At 34.9% G+C, this 22423-nt stretch overlaps 1 protein-coding gene across 1 annotated transcript; it reads right to left on the bottom strand.

Annotated features, from left to right (window-relative positions):
* Positions 1-758: 758 nt before the first annotated feature.
* LOC140166724 (E3 ubiquitin-protein ligase RNF213-like) lies at positions 759-22350 on the bottom strand. The gene is made up of 11 exons (XM_072190222.1): positions 22346-22350; positions 21175-21286; positions 19473-19751; positions 18794-18941; positions 18471-18542; positions 14876-15056; positions 13223-13502; positions 10376-10576; positions 9181-9261; positions 8543-8721; positions 759-8138 (listed from the first exon to the last, which is right to left on the bottom strand). The coding sequence occupies exons 1-11, from the start codon at positions 22348-22350 to the stop codon at positions 7940-7942; spliced, it is 1737 nt and encodes a 578-aa protein (XP_072046323.1). The 3' UTR covers positions 759-7939.
* Positions 22351-22423: the final 73 nt, after the last annotated feature.

The following is a 22423-nucleotide window of genomic DNA, read 5'->3' as shown; positions in this document are numbered from 1 at the left end:
CTAAAAACTACCCTTTTTACGCGTTTTAATTAACATGGATGGTGTACAGGCCACAATGGGAGTGACCCCCTGGGTTTGGGCCTCATAACTGCTAAATTGTTGGTCTAAAAGTTTACTTATTTAGAATGGCAAAAACTTGGTGAATTCATCTGCGAGGTCAAATTTGGGCAAAAATGCTCGTTTGGGAGAAAAAAAACAGGGTTTTTTTTTGCCCAAATTTTTTTTGGACCACATAACATAAAAATTCTTGAGTCAAAAATTTTTTTATTATCAATTTTTTTAAACCAGATGAAAATATCTAGGGCTCATTTTTTTTTTAAATATTGACCAACTTTGAGAAATTTGCACCAAAAATGGTCAAAAAATGTAAATTTGGCTCCCAAATCATAAAAAAGCCTGATTTTCACCCAAATTTCAAATATTTTTGGTGAAGTTGATCAAAATTCAAAAAAATAAAAACATGGGTCCTAGATATTTTCATCCAGTTTTTTAAAATTAATAAAACTAGAATTACGTGATTCGTAATTAAGATTGCCCCCACACATAGGTGTGTAAATAATATGCAATATGCAAATTAGCTCATTAATATTCATAAATATGCAAATTACATGACACAAAACTATACAGCACATCAGGGCACCATATCCTATCACCATACTAAGTTTGAAGATGATCACTAAGATATGCCATTTTTGATGGGTCATAGAATAGGGTTAATGGCTGTTTGTTTAATAATAAAACAAATGGATCATAGTGAATAATTTATTTAGAGTTTATTGTATGCATCCGAGTCAATGTACATATATAGAAAAATAGAATTAGCAAGAGCAATGAGTAAACAATTCGATCAGAATCAAAATTGTTATCATATAATTAGTACACATAAACTTTAGTGAGAATATGGCAGGCTCAAAGCCAGGATTTATTGGTGACTTTTGTTGATTTTTCCTTCAAAAAAAGCTGATTTTCAACTTTATTACAGAAAAAGTGGACCTTTTTATTTGGGTTGGCATGGGGCACTGGCACTGCACCCCCAACTGGCTACAGCTTTGGAGTATGATCTTTTCTCCTTCAAATTTCATTATCAGTGGCGTAGCGTGGGTCATTATATGGGGGGGGGGCACCGACCATGATTGGCGGGACACAAGCCATTTTTTGGCCATTTTCCTATGGGATTTTCTAAATTTTGAGATCGATGGGGGGGGGCACGGTCCCACTACCTCCGTGCCCCTATGACGCTACGCCACTGTACCTTATCAAATGGCACTAGAAAGATACAGGTCCTGGTATCAGGTCAAACTATAAAAAAGAAAAGTTTTAAACTGCAAGGGCTTACTAGAATGTATATTTGTTTTACTACACTAACAAACAATAATTATAATATTTGTTTGAATTCCATGTAGATATGAAAGTGCCCAAAAAAACTGCATAAAATCAATTAAAGACTTCTTCCAGTATGACAATTAAAATAAACAAAATACTAAATTTGAAGTATACATATTTTTATGGAAACTGCTCGGGCAATACAAGTTAAGAAAATCAATCAACATGATCAATGAAAATCAATCAATGAAATATTCTTATAAACTACATGTAGTATAAAAGATTTGAACATAACTCTCATATTTCAGCAAGTTTTCTGACATTGATACAACTTCTAAAATTCTTGTAGCTAATTTTACACACAAACATAACTATATTGTCTAAACCAATTCAGGAAGTATAAAATCTAACCCAAAGCTAATTAAAGTACAAACATCATAACATACATAATATCTAAGAATCTGAGCATCCTGAGTAGGTAGGTATATTTCAATATTTGGATATATTTCTACAACTTTCCTCATTTGAAAATCTACATGTATTTACAGCAGTTTTCATTATTTATGTAGAACTTCAAAAAATTGTGGTTTCAATCATATTCTAGAAAGATGAAGGACCAATGTGAAAGCAGTATTGTTAAAATTTAACTTCCTATTCCTCAAAGTCAAAAAAGAAAATACATAATATTTAGTAATTTTAAGAGAGAGGCATATTTACATACACTTTTGTGTAGAGAAATTCACACCTATCACATAAGATATGATGGAACAATTTCACTTGTATCACTGATTTGTATACAATCTAGTAATCCAGTCATATTATTGGGCTATTCCATTTAAAATCCCCACTCCCCCATGGAAGATTTTGGAAATATCTTCCACAGAGGGAGTATGAATATCAAATGGAATAAGCACATTAACCAACTCTATATGAAACTTACTCTCCCTCTGTGGAAGATTCAGGTTGAATCTTTCTCCAGATGGTGTATGAATTTCAAATGGAGATGCCCAATGTATTCATTCCATTTGAAATTCATACTCCCCCTGTGGAAGATATATCCAAAATCTTCCACAGGGGGAGTGTGGATTTCAAATGGAATAGCCCATGTACAATCTCTTCAATCTACTTTTTTCTTCCTTGGTACAAAAGAAAAGCATTATCTACATTGACATCAAGCTTTACAAACTATTTGGGATCTCTGTGTTTATAGTCAAGTTTGGTCCTCATAATTTTTACAATCCAATATGGCAGATTTTCCCATATCATTACATGGGTTATGTGGAGTCCGCCTCTCCTATATAATTTCTTTGGTTTTTAAAATAAACATTGTAAAACACTCAGTTTGAAACGCATTTTATTTGAATTGTCCAGGCAAGATGTAAAATTGAGTTGGTTAAAACTTATAAAGATAACCTATTATATTTTTTCAATACATATTTTTAATTTTTGTTTTATTTCAGTATGTTCTGTTATGAAATCCAAAATTTATATGTCTAATTAAACACCATAATTATGTTCATATGATAAACATAATTGCTACATTAAAATGGCATTTCGTGATCCACAGCCTCATCCCTCCACTTTTCTTTAAAAAGTTGAGATTTTTATACCACTGGAAACCTCTAGCTACATAATGTTTATACAAAACATTTCTTGAAATTAATTCATTTAGCAAAAATATCATGAAATTTGAATTACATTCTGGTACACTAGAACACATTACAAAACTGTCCTATGGAGCAGTGTAATACACATAATCATGCATAACTCGCAAACGCAAAATCAAAATCCACTGAAATTTTGGGAATAAGCTTTTTCCTTTGATATCTACTGACAAATGTCATAAAAAGGATGCTGGGATCACGAAATACTCCTTTAATCTTTGCCATACACCACAAATTATTTATATATGAGAATATTGGTGTTTGTAAATATAATATACACAATACAAACCAGTATCAAATTGTTAATGCCAGTGGCATTTTTTAATCTAATTAAATGTAACAATATGAAACTATAATGCTAATTTATATCATATAGCTATAAATGTCTAGTGCTTGTATTCTATTATATACCTGAATATACAGTATTAACATTAAATCTTTCTTCAGACATGCTAAGGTGCTGATTTCTAAGGAGACTCTGCAACTATACAATGCAATCTTTAAATTGTAAATGTTTCCTAACTGTAATCCATAATTTATATACATTTTTTTAGCAAAATAGATGGTATTGCATGTCATATTGCTCAATTTGTTAATATACATTGTTAATATACATTTTGGCTAGAATTAGTCTAATTTGTTTTGCATACAATTAATAATTACACATTCAAACACATTACACATTTATACTTGCAAACTAGTATCAAATTATGAATGCCAGTGGCATTTTTACAAAGAGAATATAATTAAATGGAACAATATGAAACAATAATGATAATTTTTAAATCATTTCAAGGGTGCAATTTAAATTCTTTGAATCATTTCAAGGGTGCAATGAGGAATCATCTCAGTAACGGCCAATTTCCAGTGGGGTCTGTTGTCTTCTTTTGTTGATTATTCTCTGCCTTTTCTGCTAAAATCTTTTTATTACAGACCCAAACATTGGCTTTTATGGGTTATCCTGGTTCCTAGTTGTTTTTTATCTTCACTTAATATATATATTTTTTTCTTTTTATTTGTCTTGTGTCATATGTAATGTATTTTAAACTTGTAATAATATATATTTTTATGTATTTCATATTTTAATAATGCTGTTTTGTATGGAACCAAATAAAATCAATCAATTTATATTATAACTATAAATGTCTTTATTAAATTTTGTTATATACATGGAATGATATGATATCAAATACTGATTTACATCTTTAATATAATATATTAAAATATATATATATCTTTCTTTAGACATGGTAGCCCTTTCAATGATAAGGCACTGACTGTTTTCTAAAGAAACTGCAATTATACAATGCACAAAATACTTTTATAATTAAAATAATTTTTTTTTAATTACATATATCACTATACATACAGTAAGAATGGAACATGATAATTTAAATAATAATGCACGTGAAGGCAAATGAACCAAATGTATTTTCACTGAGCTTCGTACCCCAGGCAAAATAAGATCTAATAAAATAAAATAAATAAAATAATCTATATTGAAGAATTTGAAGAGAGTTTTGAAAGCTCAATGGAACAGTTGGTGGATAGGCGCTTTTAGGGATATGTGACCATCCAGAAAGCATTGATAAATGCTGTTTTATTATTACTATTATTATTATAATGCATTAGCAAGCATGATGAGAGTACCTCCTAATACATAATATTTTTAAATATTATGTTCCAATATTAAACACGAGCGGGAGACCCACGCTTTGCGCGGGTCCCCGCTAGTTGAGTAAACGGGAGCGGTTAGTAAACGGAAGAGGTTAGTAAACATGGTAAACGGTGATGATAATCATGGTGTCTTGGTGTAGATCATCTTATTCATCCAATATAGTAATGATCATGTTAGCTTGATAATCATAAATATCCAGACCAGTGATGATGTTGTTGCTCACTCAATCCCTTCATTTATTTTAACTTTATCCCAACAAACATAAAACATTAAGGTTAGAAGAGGTTGCTAGAAAACGTTTCAATTTCGGGTTAGGCCTATGTAAGCAACATGTTTAAAAGTTGCTGCAAAAACTGTAAAACATTTTAAGCGATTCCGTGTTGTTAATATATTATTGCCAGGATTTAATTGCGGGGTGAGGGCCGCAGAATTTCCTAAATGTGGACTTTCACCCACCCCCTGACATTTAACCTTTTCGGGGTATACTGAACAGTTGAACGACCGTTCTGTCCCTGTTGGCTACATTTTAACATTCCCTCTGAAAAGTGAACTTTTTTTGCAAATCTGTCACCCAATGAACCCCTTTTTCATCAGCTTACACGCAATGATCTCCACGAAATGGCTTCAAGGCCTTTACTTTGACCAAGTTTCCAATTCTGAGGGATACAACTCCCTGCATGGCGCGTGACACAATGGTGCTTTGTGGCCATTCAAAAAGGTGGCGGCAAAAACTTCGAGTGTGCCCCCCCTTTCCCAAATTCCTGGATCCGCCACTGTCTCAGAGAAGAAGTCAGTCAAGTACACATCTAGGCCTATGTAGGCCTACGCGCGGCAAGCCAACATTAAGTACGTCCATACCATGCGCGGCATGCGCATGCGGCATGCGCATGAAACCATGGTGCCATGTACGCGCAGGTGCGTGACTCGCCACTTACCGCGCATGTTGGACACCGCTTGCGTTTGACGCGTTTGCTGTCATGATCTGACCCATAAGGTTATTGACCTCAAAGGCCTAGCAACCGACCATTTTTTTTGTTATTTCCATAGTGATTGAATAGTTTTGCAAAAATGAGCGTCAGATGGTTTAATGGCAATATGTACCCGATCAATGTACTAATAAATCAGAGCTGAAAGTCAAAGCATCTCGGAGCCTATTCGCGAACAAGATTTAGCGACTTCCTTTTATTTATATAGATGTCTTATGTATAATACCACATCATTCAAAAATACAAGAAGACATATGATCAATAATGCACCATCTAAGACATGAGAGGATCAAAAGTGACACACAGGTATTTGTATTCTTCAACATGGTTGATGCTACCATTATAATAATAATAAACATTTTTAAAAGGTTCCAATATAATTTATGATGAGTACCAAATGCCATGAACTTTGTTTTCTTAATTAGTATTCAAAGTAAGATTGCTATCATTGAACCATTCAGTCATTTCTAATTATTGTCTGAATAGTAGAGGAGTCATTAGCAGTACAAAGATTTATGGTATCGTCAGCATAACATAGAACATTTGCAATTAACAAGATCAGAGAAGCTATTTACAGAAAATAAAAAGCGGACCAATAATTAATCCTCGTGGGAATACCCATATCAATGATCCTAAAGTTCAAAGGGTGGAAAAAATGATATTCACAACTTGAGCTCTATTGCTAAGATAAGATCTCAACCATGCACTCCTATAACATTACCTCTAATACCATAATACTACTAATAATAATGAAAACTAATATGAACCAGTATCCACCAAGAAAGATCATGGTGCAGTGACATAATAATGCAAATCAAAGAGACCCATACAAATTGGAATGGTGAATTTGTCATAAAATTCCAACCTTATACTGACAAAGGGAAGTATTCAAGGAGCAAAAATGGTTGTTTCTGAACCCATTAGGAATATCTTTAAAGATGATTTAAATGATCGAACCTATTAAAGTATAAAGTTTGATGAAGTCCAGCCTGCTCTTTAAGTAAGAAGCGGCAGAAGCAAATGAAAGTTTTCCATAATGATAAAGTTATTCAATTAAGAGGGAATGATTTAAACAGTTCAAAGGCTTCCTGATTATCAGAAATAATGCTGTGTTTGTAGGATATAAGAATACAATTGAATGGGCACTGCTCTTTCAATAATATTAGATATAAGGCAGGTTTTTAGCATGATTAGTGTATCTGGGTAGAAGTGACTGCATAATTTGTGTATCCATATTTGCTACTTTTTTTTGTATTATTTGATGTTAATTGTCTTAATTATTTCTTGTTTATGAATAAAACCAATAAATATTGAAAGATAAAAAAAAATTACATATAAGGTAGAACAGAAATGGGCTTGTAGTTCCCAACATCTACTTTTGCAACAGCTTTACAAATTTGGGTAACTTTGGGCAATTTCCAGTCTGCTGGATACACTAATGTTGAAAGGGAAAAATTACAATTATAAGAAAGAAAATTACATACATATATAAAGTGCATGCACTGCTAGTTTCAAAGATTTTATGATAAGAGCCATTTTATACCAGTTGCTTTGTTGTTAAGAATATCACAAACTTATATACAAAATCTGATGTAATAAAACGTAAGTTAAAAGAGCTGCAAATGTTGAGCCTATTAAATTGACATTAATTAAACATTAATTGTAGTTTCTTTTACAGAAGATGTTCAACCAATATCACTTCTAACAGTAGCAGAATCTTTTTAAAGATTGGCAAATGTTTCTTAAATGTAAACCATAATTTCTATATACATTTTGAGTTATATGCATTTTAAAGCAACATAGAATAAAATGTCACTTTGGGATTGCACAACATATTGCTCAATTTGTTAATATAGATTTGGATTATAAATTATGTTGATTAGTCTCATTTGTTTTTGCATAATAATCATGATCTTTACAAAATTAATAGTTACACATTCAATTGTTATACACTCAAGTTGGGAGCCTTTAAGACATTTCTCTCTGATTGACATTACATGCTTCATTAAACAGTGTTGTCCATATCTCGAGAGCTTAATATACATCATTGTCATAATTATTGATGTTAGTACAATTTATACTACTTAATTTAGTTACAAACTCAAACAATAAATAAACAATTAATACTTCTAAAACACCCGCTATAATACAGTACCTTACTTGGGTTTCTCTACATAGTTTAACAAAATTAAAATTAAGTCAACTAAAGTGTCCATTTGAAGCTTAAAACAAGTTACAAAACTTGAAACTGATGGTTAATTGTTTTTGCAAACAAAATACTTATATAATCATGGATCACTTAATTTTTGTTGTTGTTTGAAGAAGTTAACAACAACCTTCCATGTATTAACAGCATGCTGTAGTTGAAGGTCTTTTGGAAAGTCCTTGTCCAATCCATGAATGTCAGCTGTATAGGTTTCCTCAGCAGGGCTCTCATCAATATTGTCATATTTAGTGTCCATGTAGGCTTTGAGGGCATCTATGATTCTACAAAGACAGAAATATGAGATAAAACAATTGTGCCAGTTAAATATGATGCTAAAAGTCAAAATAATTTCAATTTCAGTCTATGACACAAACAGAACTGAACCTGACCTTATGAAACTTTGAAACTTTTGAAACTTTGCTCGCCATGCCGTAAATTTACTTGTTACTGGCAACAGGACGGGTGTTCATTTCCATCAATGGCTGTGCGTTGCAAATTAAGTGCCAAACTGGGGGTCTTGAGTCAATCCTTCATGTAATTATTTTGAGTAAGCTAATCCTAACCCTAAGTCAAATCCTAACCCTAATCCTAATTTCATATAAAATTACATGAAGGAATAACCGGGTTTTGTGAGCTGAACGAAAACACAGATACTTAACTAGCATCGCATCGAGTTTGAACCTACCTCCATGAGACATTATGGTGTTCTTCGTGGTCGGATCTTTTCAAGTTCAGAGTAATGTATTCATATAGTTCAGCTATCAATTGTTCCACATTGATGTGTCTCAGTGCTTGCTGTATATTGTCTTGTTGAGTCGTATCTAGATCAGCTCGATACTCCTGCCCTACATCATCAAATGGATCCTACATGTACATAACATGCACAAAGCAAAGTGGCATTTTTATCTAAATACAAATATTTTTAATTGACTCATATTTGTACCTTTATAATTGAAGCAAGTTTATTAGGTGATGTAATTTTGTAAACATAAAAATTGACAAAATACTCATGCAATATTCTATGTCATTCTAATAACATACTTGACCCACTTCTTTTACCATTAAGTACCCTAAATAGGTATGATTTGTTGTATAAAAGATACCATTTTTCTCAGATTTCTGTGTTTTTGATACCCTCTATTCATGATATGTGTGTACATCAGTGCCGGAAAAAGACCCTCTTTACACAAATCTTTGGCCACCGGCATGATAGTGTCCCCCTATACATTGCTGAATATAATTATAAAACTTGAATCAGATAATTATGGGAGCAAATTAGTTCACATGATTGTTGCATTTGGTCAATCCTAGTACCCAACTTACCTGCTTATTTCTACATGCTTGTTGCACAGCCAAAGTCTGCCACAGGGATAAAATGTGATGTACCCGACAGTATTGATGAGCCTATATATAAATATAAATTATTTACATTAGCATTAAGGGAAGGGGTATGAACGTTTGGACAGTATTTATTGTGGGACATTATTTAGAGCACATCAGACATATCGAATTGCATTCTGAATACGAAGAATGGCCTTCTGATATCAAATAATTTTGATTTTTTGAAATTCGCAATGTAATACACATTTTATGGCAAATCATTAAAAATTGATATTTTTGATATTTAACAGTACTCGAAGTAAACTTTATAAATCTGATGATTTCTACCTAAAGTTTATGTAGGTGGGATGAAAACCGACGATCAATTGAAAATTTTGACCTTTCAGTATTGAAGATATGGATTTTTTCCCAAAACACCAAAAAAAACGCGTCTTTTGGGAAAAAATCCATATCTTCAATATTAAAGGTCAAAATTTTCAATTGATCGTCGGCTTTTCCTCCCAGCTACATACACTTTAAGACTATATCATTAAATTTATAAAATTTACTTCGAGGACTGTTATATCTCCAAATGTGAAAAATATCAAATTTTAATAATTTGTCATAAAATTTGTATTATATCGTGAATTTCATAAAGTGAAAATTATTTGATATCAGAAAGACATTCTTCGTATTCAGAATGCAATTCGATAGGTATGATGTGCTCTCATGTCCCACAAAAAATGCTGTCAAAACGCTCATTCAAGTTCCCTTAATGGTATAGATTCATTTTTTTCACAAGGTGTTGCTTTGCACTTGTTGCTTTGCACTTATTGTGCATAAACTTGTAAAAACAGGCAATATTTCTTAAATAAACATTCAATTTAAAAAAATCAAATATAAAATTAAACTCTTAAAACTATGCCAGTAATAAAGTTGCACATGCAAAGCCTCTCAAATCATGTTGGAAAATAAGAGGCTTGATATGATTGTATACTGACCAAACATGTTTTTTCAGAGCTGAAATTTTGGAAAACAGATGTTTGTTTAGCCAAAAGGTACAAAATGTTACAACCTGGTACTTTGGAGTAACAAAATGGGCATTTTTGACAGAAGTTATTTTAAAAAAGCATTCATATAGAATCATATTTTTCATTACCACCCCCTCTAAATTACTTTCAAATTTCAGGTCATTTACCTTTGGTGAGGCTTGAATGCCTTTTTCAGGTGGCAGACTGAGAGTTGTATGCAGGTATTTCCTGATAAGCATATCAGGTTGGCATGGCGACGACACCAGGAAACCAATAGCTATGACTAGAACAGCTAGACAGTCACTTAGATCGGACAAAGACCTGAGCTGTGACAGAATCTGATGCTGGACAGTTCGGGGTAAACTCTTCTGCAAGTGAATATGCAATGTTGTAGTTATGAACATTTGAGTTAGAAAAAAAGTTCTGAATAGATTCATCAGGATCGTTCATAAATCACTGGTAGGCAAATGTTCTCAACACAGATCCAAATAGTAAATTAGGTACTTACTAGAAATATTTGATTCTATCAGGAATCTTGTTCACTCTGGTGTGGTGGTGGTAGTGTTTCTAGGTTTTATCGGGAGACTTTGTGACGGTAAAAAGTCTGCCGATAAAACCTAGAAACACTACCACTCACCACACCAGAGTGAACAAGATTCCTGATAGGAATCGAAATATTTCTAGTAAGTACCTAATTTACTATTTGGATCTGTGTTGAGAACATTTGCCTACCAGAAAAAAAGTTGTTGGAAACTGCTAATCCACAATGAATGAATAAATTCTATCTTTATTGAAGGTAAAACAACTTCAGTGACATGACAAGCACTGTTTTCCAAGCAGGTCTTCATTTAAATATCAGATAATTTTACAGAAGTTTATGATTACAGTTGTATGATTATGATTATTATGAACAAATTCAAATTGTGTTGACAAATAGGATGCACTTCTGTTTTTTAAGCACTTGAAACAAGAAGCAGAAATTGATTGTGCCATCTAGTCACTAGGTTTAATCCATTGCAGTGAGTCCATCAGTGATTTATAGGTGTCCTAATATCAGCTGATAATTTAAAATTGTCCTGGCCAAGTTTTGTTTGAAATTCAAGAAAGAAATTACCCAAGAAAATACTAGTATAATCAAATTGGGGCATAATGATAACTAGAAGGCTATATATTTGTACACAAATACGGCTATACCTGCATGTTATCGGTGTACCCAAACTTACAGTCCTTATTTGCTGAGGACTTAAAATAAAGAAATTGTAAAAAGTCGCCCAATTGGGCAGAAAATGTGTAAAAAGTGAAAAGTCCAAGTCACAAGATTTAATGGAATGTAGGTTGCACTGTCGTAGCACTTAAAATAAAGAAATTGTAAAAAGTCCCTCCCAGGGGAGTCGCTCTCTTACTCTCCATAGGTTGCTGTTGTCAGTATCTCTTACTCACAGTGAGGCTATGCAATATGATTAGGGGAAACTATTCCAGAGGGAGTATGTTAATTAAATGGAACAGCCATTTCAGAGGGAGTATGTAAATTAACACGGAACAGCCTTTTTGGGGCCATTTCAGAGGGAGTATGTAAATTAAATGGAACAGCCAATGGGTATGTAATTTAACTGGAACAGCCTGAACGCTTCACGCTGGTATTTCCAATTATGATATAATACGATCTGTCTGTTTAGTCCTACGTGTGTGGGGTGGATGGGTGTGTGGGTGTTAGTAACAATATAATTCTCAGGTGCTATCTGTGTACATATTCTGAGCCTGGAAGCTGCTTTCTTTGATGAGAAACGGCCCGCCCTTTGTTTTAACATTTGGGGCCCGGGGGCCCATAATATTTGACTTATGAGGCCCATGTACATAATTATGTTGAAGTATAATTCTCTAGTGCTACATGTATCAGTAGACTCAAGCTGGCCACTGTAGCTACTTTATTTACTGAGTAACGGCCGGCCCTATGTTTTAGCGTTTGGGGCCCTGGGGCCAATATTATGTGATATATGGGGCTCATATGTACATATAACAATGTAATTCTCAGGTGCAATCTGTGTACAAACACTGAGCCATAAAGCTGCTTTATATGATGAGAAACGGCCGGCCCTTTGTTTTAACATTTGGGGCCCTGGGGCCCAATATATATGACTTATGGGGCTCATGTACATATGTTAAAGTATGATTCTCAAGTGCTATCAGTAGACTCAAGCTGGGCATTGTAGCTGCTTTATTTACTGAGTAACGGCTGGCCCTATGTTTTAGCATTTGGGGCCCTGGGGCCCATATTATGTGACATATGGGGGTTATATATACATATGACAATATAATACTAAAAGACCTATCTGTGTACCAAATCTGAACCCTGTAGCTACTTTATTATTTGCTGAGAAACGGCCGGCCCTTTGTTTTAACATAAGGGTCCCTGGGGCCCCCCAGCCTTGTACATCTGGGGCCAAAATGGGCAAAAGGCACATGTACAACTTGGGGCCCATACATATGCCACATATGAGCCCTAGTGATCTTGTACTTTTAGAGCTAGGCTTGTCAATCTGTTGCACCATATTTTAACATTTGGGCCCCTGGGGCCCATAATATATAACATATGGGGCTCTTGTATATTTGTAAATATAGAGTACCCCTAGGGCTATCAGTGTACCAACTCAGGGCCCTGATGCTGCTTCATTTGATGAGAAATGGCGTGCTTTGTATTTTCACATTCGGGCCCCTGGGGCCAGTGACCTTTGACCTCTGGGGCCAAGATGGGCAAAAGGCACTTCTACGGGATAGGGCCCATAAGTGTATCACATATGGCCCCAGGGCCTTTGTAGTTTTAGCGCTAGCCTTGACAGAATGATGTGTTTGATGAAAAAGGAGAAGATGAAACCAAAGGATGGCAATATACCCGTCCATGCTTCGCATGCGGGTATAATGAAACCCTATGTAGTTTGAATTAAAAAATTTAAAGAGACTTTGAGCTTTCGATCCTAGCAGAATTTGTAAATTTGAAAGTAGCTTTACTAACTTACTTGAGGTATCCTATTCCGAAGTGTCTGAAACACAACTGCATCATGCGAGTCTTGACGGAAGACTAGCTGTTCTATCTTGCGAATGATATCAGGTCGCCCTCTCAGAAAGCGTTCTTCAATTTGGCTCTGAAGCACTGGCAAGTTAAAAGTATGAGTAGTGCCTTGTCCTGCTTGCACTGCATAATCTCTGTGTGACAGGACTAGAGGAAGAAGATCTTTGTCTTTGTTGTATGCTACAAGATGATGAAGTGTGGCATCACTTGGCTGGATAGGAGCACACCTGAAACAAAATTAATGAGGTATTTATGAGAGATTATGGTGCAGTGGTAAAATATAGTATTCGCTTTTGGTGTATGAGAGTTTAATGCCTGGTGGTGGCGACTTGCGGGTGTATTGGCTAATGATGGCGGAATGATTTTGAAAGTGGTGGGAGGGCACTTGTTAGATCATTCGAGCAAAGTGAGCTGTAGATGCAGTGTCAGGCTTACACAATGCAGGATGTCCAAGGGGAGATGGGTCCCTGAGAAGTTGTAGACATTTTCTCTCCTGCTCATCCCCAGTGGAACTAGAATTACACAGTTCGTAATTAAGGTGCCACCCCACAAAGGTGTGTAAATACATGTAACAAAGGTTTGTAAATAGATATAATATCAAATATGCAAATCAGCTCATTTAAGGAGTATTTCGTGATCCTAGCATCCTCTTTTTATGACATTTTTCAGTAGATATCCACGAAAAAAACAATATCACCAAAATTTCAGTTGATTCCGATTTTGCGTTTGCGAGTTATGCATGATTTTGTGTATTACACTGCTCCATAAACAATGGGTTGTAATTTCGTTCTGGTATACCAGAACGAACTTCAAATTTCACGATATCTTTGCTAAACGAATTAATCTGCAAGAAATTTTTTGTCCATAAACATTATGTAGCCTGAGGTTTCCTGTGATATAAATATCTCAACTTTTTTTGAGAAAAGTGGGGGGATGATGCTGTGGATCACAAAATGCCCTTTTAATACACGTATTCATAAATATACAAATAACATGACACAAAACAATGCAGCACATCAGGCCACCATATCCTATCATCATACAAAATTTGAAGTTGATCGGTCTTTGCGATTAAGCTGCAGAGGGATTAACGAAAATGTAGGCAAAATACGCAAATCAGCTAAATTGGTTATTGAGTTGGTGCTGCACAATGGATTGATGAATTTGCTTCTGCCCGGACAGCCAGCCATCCAAACAAACAGGCAACCATTTGGAAGATAAAATATGCCTCACATATGTGTGGGGCCAAAAATTGGAGACTACAATTTTTTGGTCTGCACCTCCTAGCTTCCCCTCTGCACTTGAGCATCCTGAAGAAAAAATATGGGTCAACAATTCAGTAAAATTGAGACACACATTGTTAAAATAAAAAATACTACCCTGGGCAATATATGTGTTATACCCCTTCAGAGGAAAAATTCACAGTTGACAGGGTAAAAAAAATGAATATACCCCTTCAACTAAATGCTTAAAGAAACCCATGTTCACCTGTTACAAAATGAAGAAAGTATATAGACAAAAGTGGTGCCTGTGGCTGGCTTGAGCAAAACATTATATGACCATGGGCCACTTAATAGTGAAGCTACAAATGTTCCATTACCTTGTTGTGTTTTTGGCAATCCTTTGGTAGAACTGAACCATTTCATTGTGTGTTCCTATGAGGAAATCTACCAATGCTGTAGAGCACACTCCAGAATCTCTGCGTGTTGGTAGCATCATAGCAATACTATGTGATGTATCCAGCATTTGACTACATAGATCTCGGGGTACTACAATGCCACCTAGAGATAAAAAGGAAATTAATTAATTTCAAAATTTAAATGACTTCTTACTTTGAGAAAAATATTTGTCTCTGACACAAGTGGACATAGTTATATGAATAAATAGTGGATTAATTTGCCATTCAGCAAATTGATTCATTATGGACCTCAAAGGATAAATTTTGTTCATCCGTTGCATGGTTCCACCATATTGAATACTGGCAATAGATATGTAAGGAAGAGTTATGGACTTAACAAAAGTGACTAATTCAATTCTAATTCAGTTTGAGGCTCAACCCTCTCAATCTTGATGACTGTGCAAGGAGTGAATACGGTACATAAGCTTAGGTGTGATGTACGTTAAGGTCCATATCATTTAGGCAATGGAGCCAAATTTGTTTGATCTTTCGATCGACCATCAATGCTTGGCCATAAAATATCAGTTAAATTATTTGGTATCAAAATAAAGCCCATAAAATATAGAATCAATATCTAAAACAATTGAAGAACTAACTATTTTAGAAATAAAAATACATTGAAAACAACATACTCGATTTACCCCCTTCCGACGCTACATCGCGTGTCATTTATCAAAAATACAAAATTGGGCGCTTTCCCGATGACGTCGTTGTGGTTATGTGTTCTGTGTTGTGTTGACATTTTTGCCGGGACAATTTGACAACAGCGATCGCGATCTAAATATCAGATGCAATAATACAACTACTTATATATTTTAAGGTCAAGTAAAAACAAAATACCAGTTGGTTGTTCACATGTTATCAAAAAGAGGAAGTGGAGGGCCTTTTATTTATCTTTTTTTTTTACAATGCAAATCGATCATTTATGTATTATTCCCGGACATTATTAGTTGTGTAACTTGTAGAGGAGGATGATGAGGATCGAGGCTCTTGTTATTTGATGGTTCTCTGAGAGGATGATTAAAACAAAGCCTGTAAATTGAAATGGTTATTGGACAGAAGCAAATCTAATCAATTGACAATATTATTAACTTTTGAAACATTAAAAAAAAGAAGTTTTCCCTTAAATAAAGAAAATAGCAAGAAAATGTCAGACTCTCTCAATGGCAATGCCCTTCAAAAGCAAGCGGGCGGGGACGATTAATTGTTATTTTTTTATCATCATCAAGCATGCAGCTCCTTATTTTACTTATTTATAAATTCAACCCCCGGTCAGCATGATATGATTCCGATGACTTTATATAAGCCCTGCATGACATGTACAAAACCATAAAACTAATTATGAGTATGATAGTGACGATGACGAAGGGAATATCGCCGAAATTTGCCGCAACACATAAATTGCAGATGATGTGCTGGCGCGAGCACCTCTCGTGCCTAGCTGGGCCCCATGGGTATTATTATAGGCCTATGTATTTTATTTTTCCGTAGGGCCTAGGCCTACCTTAAAATATTCAAGAGATGATTATTTTTCTCAAAACCTGACAATTGGTAAAAAAGCCTTTTCTTCCATAAGTTAACTGAACTTTCAAAAGTGCTTATTTTCATACCCCCAACATGCCAAAGTAGGCCCTACCGATTTTGCAAATTTATTCCCCTATAACATGTGTATGTGACGGGACACTTGCCAATATTATTTGAGCCGTTGGCACTGGGACAGTAGCTGAACGGCAGATGAAGAACATGACATGCAAGCTGTTCCTGAAATAAATTACGACCGAGGAGCCCCTACAAACATACATAGGGTAATATAGGCCTACACTTCTTTAAATATTTTAATCCATGGATGATTAGGCCTGGGGTAGGCCTAGGCTATGCGATATTGATGCCAGTCATTTCTAAAAACGAAATATCCAGCCGCGTATATACAGCGCATATTTTACAACATTTGCCTAATCAACATAAACTTTGGAACTGTAGGCCTACCTTTGATAAAACGCTTGGACACTTTGCACTTTCAAGTTTCAGCATGTTCAGTGGGAGTTGAGATTGGATAAGGCTTATAAGCATAACCCCATAAAGCAAACAAAAGGCTAACAGTAGAATATTGTTTATTTGATTGTTTGGAGTGGCCTCTCGTGGTTCTTTATCTTCAAATTTGTTTCATTTTTCATAGGCTTTTAAAAATAAATAAAAATAAATTTCGGCTTATATATAGCGCCTTTTCCCAGACCTCAGGGGGTTCAAAGCGCTATAATTTCGCTGCCATGGTACTTATCACAATCAGATCGCATCAACTAGGCTGGATGCTGCCGTACTTGGCGCAAACCTAGCCGCACTTAGATTGTAACATCCAATTATCTTTGCAGCTCCCCAAATTTCATTGGGTGAAGGAAGTTTTTGATAACCAAACAACTATATCACCGATTTTTGAGAACAGGAGGAAACTGGAGATCCCGGAGAAAACCTGCGAGAGCGAGCATGGAATCGGGATCCTGGGATCGGGATAAACCAAGTTCACATGAGTCCTTGGGCCGCGCGCCGGGGCTTGAGGTTGAACCCGGGACCTCAGTGGTGCAAGGCGAGGGAACAACCGCTACGCCAACTCGCTCTCCCGAACACGGCTTTTGTTTTGAACCTGGTCCCATAAGTGTGTCTCTACACGGAGCGACCGTTTAAAGAAACAAACAATCACACTTTTTAAAGTCATTCGCAATTCAGCTTCCAAACTTCGGAGTCAGGATCGGCTTGCATTTTAGGCCCGGCGGTGGTAAACCTAGGCCGCACGCCCGGGAGGTAGGCCATTAGGCCTGAAGAAATTAAGTCGCATGTCATGGGCTAACCCGAAACATCATGGCCTTCTCTTTCCTATCCTCACCAGATATTTCAGAGGAAATATAAGCAGGTAAGAGTTGGTATATCAGAATGCCTAAAACAAATGATACTCTCTTGCAAAAGCCGAGCAGCTAGCACAGCTTTGACTTTGTTAATATGTAGGCCTGATACTTGTGTTTCCCCGTTGTTGGCCAATTTGGTCTCTGAACATATGAATCTGGCGAAACGACACAATATTGGGCGCTTTGTCTTTATTTGCTGATTTGGGGGGTAAAATGAAGGAAAATTGTGTTTTTCATTTTAGAAATGGATTCTATAATTATGTTATTAGCTTTATTTTGATACCAATATGTTTTTCGTTCAATGGTCCCTTTAAGGGAATAATGTTAATTGTTATAATAGTTAATCTTTGCATGTAATGTATTGTCCAATACAATTTTACCATTAATTCTGATTAATAAGTTGATACATGTAGGTTTTAATAACAAGTATCGAAGCAGCAGCATCGGCAGTCCATCCCAATCGAGATCAAACAAATAATGGCTGTCGTTCATGAAAGTTCATCTGTGTTGGTATAAATCATGATTTTGATTTAAACTTTAATTAATTAAATTTAAATAATGGCTGTGGTGACATTATATTGCAATTACCAACAATATTAAGCCTCCACTGGTACACTTACCATAACTGGGTAGGTACTCTCGGAGTTGATTCCATACTTTGATGAATATTTGCACCAGCTGTTGCACATCATCTGAAAAACAAGAAAATCAATCAAGGCATGTCCATCAGGAGAGACAAATAAGTTTGGACAGCATTCTAATATGTTCAAATTGAGTGGTTTATGAAACATAGTAAAAATGCACACAAATTAAGCAGTTGTGTGTTCTTTTAGAGTAGAAATGTACATAAAAATACACTGGAGAGCAGTGGCATAGCCAAGGGAGTTGAAAAGTCTTGCCCCTCCTCTTGCCAGACTTACAGGTTGGTAATTTTTAGTCTTACCTGGCCCTGGCACAGCTTTGTCCAAGAACTCTTGAATAGTCATGTTTGCTGCTTCTGCTGCATCAATCCGCCTGTGAAACTGATCAATTAGTACCTGCTGGAGTCTAATCAGGTCTGGCAAATGACCCAACATGGACAAGATGTGTTCCTGAAAATTAAACAATTGACCCATTGTTACTGTGTTGATAGTGTATATTCTATCGCAAATTAATCTGGAATTTTACATTTTTCTAAATTCAAATTTTTCTTTATCAAAGCATTTCTAATATACTAGTAAGCATTAACAGCAAGAATCTGTATAATTGGAGCCAGAGATAATACGTTAAATTTTTACTGGGATTATGAAAAATATTCTTCTAATGCCAAAATCTCCATTTTGATAGGAAAAAGTGGGGGGATAAGGCTGGGATCAGGTCGCCCATGCATCTCATTCAGCAAGATAATAATACTATGACAAATTTCATGGTCTTGATAAATGCATATACTCGTACCGCTTCAAAATCAGACCAGATTTCTTTTTTGGGTTTTGTTTTGTTTACAAATGAAATTTTTTCTCCCATAAAGAGCTAAAACATAGTCCTTTGTCACCATACAAAACGTTGTAATAATATGGTGCTTAAAAATAAACAAAACTATTTTTGTAAGACTATGTTAAATATGATAAGGAAAAGACACTAACCTTAGTAAGAAACTCATGTAACAATGCAAATGCTGTTTGGTCACTGTTATCATCTTCGACATTATGCAGCCTGTCTAGATACTGCAGTAGACTCTCAATGGTAACCTGTGGTCTGTATTGCCACACATCTGGGAAAGTATGTAGCATACACATATCCTCAGGTTCTATAACTCCACTTGTTGGCTGGGATTTGTGCAAAACATGCATCAATGGGTTGGAGCTGAATCTTGTGTCTGACTGCAGAGTCTGATTTGCTGTGTTAACCTGGTCTTCTAGGTGCTTGATCACAAGGTAATTTGGATAATAAATAAACAAAAATTAAAAAAACAAAACAAAAAACATATATTTGTGACTACACTCTGTTGAAAAAGCCCTTACATCTACCTCTGGCTGAAATTTAGTTATTGACATGACATAATAGTGTGGGTGCAAATACACCTTTTAGTGGTTGTTTGATCTCCATACCACTTTCCCTTTTGGAGATATCGTGTATTTCCCTTTTGGAGATGTCGTGTATTTCCCGTTTGGGAAATCTTAGGGAATTTTCAGAAATCTGAACTTAGAATGAATATAAAATTTTAGGAAAATAATTTTTTGACATATAATAGTAGCCTTGAATGTTCTTTAACTATTAAAACCAAAAGGAACTATTTTGGGGTCAATATGTTTGAAAAAATCATTGTAATTAAAACAAGTTGTAGGTTCGGAAATTGCATTTTGCCGGATTTAATTAAAAATTCATAATTAAAAAAGTAAGTAATACATTTCAGTTTTTCTTTTTGATTTTGAAAGTATTGGTCAAATTACATAAAGTAGTGCAAACAAATGTGCTCAAATTTAATTGCAAAGGTGGTTTCTAGAAAAGGGGTAAATTTATTTTGTTGCAAAAGCCCTTACATCCACAAAAGGCACAATATAAAAGAATAAAATAAATAAGGCGGCTTGAAAATTGTACCAAACCTATTCTTTTACTTTCTATTCATCAACACTTTATCCAAACCCAAATTGAATCAAATCAAACAAGTATATTTGAACAATTAAAAACAGCTGTTTTTCTCAAAAAGTGGATGTAAGGGCTTTTGCAACAAAGCTCTTCATTTGTTGATTAAAGAGTTTAACTTCAACACTACACTATTTTTTCGCTCACCGGGGCACTACATCGTAACATCCTATGATGTCATTCTGTCAATCATATGACGTCATCAGTGAAGGTTATCCCGATCGTAGACAAGATATCATCACAGCATCACAATCTGCTGAAGACGCTAGTGGAACTAGTGAAAACGTTCCAGGTGAGCGAAAAAATAGTGAAGTGTTGAAGTTAAACTCTTTAATCATTTTATCTACCATATACATATGAATATCCACTCGTATATCTTCATTTAACGTTGTTTGTGACATGCAATAAATTTTCATTCCTTCATGAAATATCTTTATGTTCACTTCATCTTTTGCTCATGATATGTGTTTTTCTTTGCTCTACATGTATGGTTGTATTATACAATATGCCTTAACAAGGCACTGTGTGCTTTGTATAGCGTAGGGAATCAAGTATCTGAGCTTATCTGGCAATGCAGTGATCTCAATCGATATTTTTGCTAGTGTTGAAAGCACATAACTAGTATAAAATGAATCCTGAGCCTTCATTTTAGGCCATATAAGAAATATCTTCATCAACATTTTGAATGATTATCTCACTAACCTCTATGATTGGTGTAACATACACCTTGGCAAATGCTGCTTCCCATGATGCCCTGGATTTCTTGGAGGTCAATAAACTGTCCCAAATGGTGCCTTCTTTAGGATCTCTTTTCCTATGACAAAAAAACAAATTACAATTGAGATCGCCCACGTTGAAACGCTTTCGTAAAAGTCGGCCCCTGGTGAATTTTGTTTTCTTCCGTGTTTAGAAAATATATATCATAAGCTTTACAATGATATATCATTTGACTTCAAACAATATCCATAAGCGGAGTTATGTCTTGTTAAACTTTGCTCCTTCAGTAAAAGGGTACATTATTTTGGTGCTACATTATTTCTCTTTTTCCACATCGCTGGTATTACATATCAAATTGTCATAATTGGCGGTCACTTCAAATCATCCCCAAGTCAAGGAGGTTCAGGAATGTCCTCTCATTGTTGATTGTTAGTTAACCCACCACTTGAACAGGATTTGGCCAAAGCAAACAAAGACTAGAGCTATTTACTAACTCTATACATAAGTATAAGCTTATTATCCTCTTCAACAATAGGATTAAAGCTTGGCATTTGACTGACACCAAAATGAGAAACATGTCGGACAAACATTATGTAAATATGAATACAACCTTTATGCACATTTTGCACTGTAACTCGAAATACAATTTGCCGACTTTACGAGCGGTTTGAGATGGATGGTCACAATTTGTCTATGAAAAAAAAAAAAAAAAAAAAAAATCGATTTTTAAATAACACTTTTTTCATGAATCCAAATGTATTTTTTGTCTCATTGTTTCTTCAGCAAATTACATATTGTCCTTGACTGACCAACCTAACCTCTTGTGCCAATCCAATTTTTTAAATTTTATAACATGTTTTTTAATCAAAAATGTCCTTCCGTTGGGATAAGTAAGGATCAACCAACATCATTCTGATGATGCCTATCGACCATGATAGGCGAAACCGTCAATAGTGAGTAAAATATTTGGTTTTGTTCAAAAGAAATTCATCTCAATACATATTGGAAAAAAAGTGAGCTGAGTAAATGCGTCAAACCCATGAAAACTATACATAATGACATTATGTTAATGTCTTCAACGGAACATACATTCAGGAAACATGAACAATCATATTTAAAATTATAGCTCAATAATACATTTCTTATCAAATATTACCTCATACGGCTTTAATCAACTTCAGTAACATATGATTATAGAGGAGTTCAATTTTGTCAGATTGGTTCATATTTATGT

This window comes from Amphiura filiformis, chromosome 12, assembly GCF_039555335.1.
Source record: "Amphiura filiformis chromosome 12, Afil_fr2py, whole genome shotgun sequence".
In the NCBI taxonomy this organism is placed as follows: domain Eukaryota; kingdom Metazoa; phylum Echinodermata; class Ophiuroidea; order Amphilepidida; family Amphiuridae; genus Amphiura; species Amphiura filiformis.
The sequence above is the reverse complement of the archived record's forward strand: the minus strand, read 5'-3'. Positions and strand labels throughout refer to the sequence as shown.

Bases quoted from the DNA above. Each gene is read 5' to 3' on its own strand.
- LOC140166724 (XM_072190222.1), bottom strand. The intron at 18,543-18,793 runs GTAAGACTAAAA...CTTGTTTTTCAG, and splicing joins CAAAGCTGTGCCAGGGCCAG to ATGATGTGCAACAGCTGGTG. The intron at 9,262-10,375 runs GTAAATGACCTG...ATTTATATATAG, and splicing joins GCATTCAAGCCTCACCAAAG to GCTCATCAATACTGTCGGGT.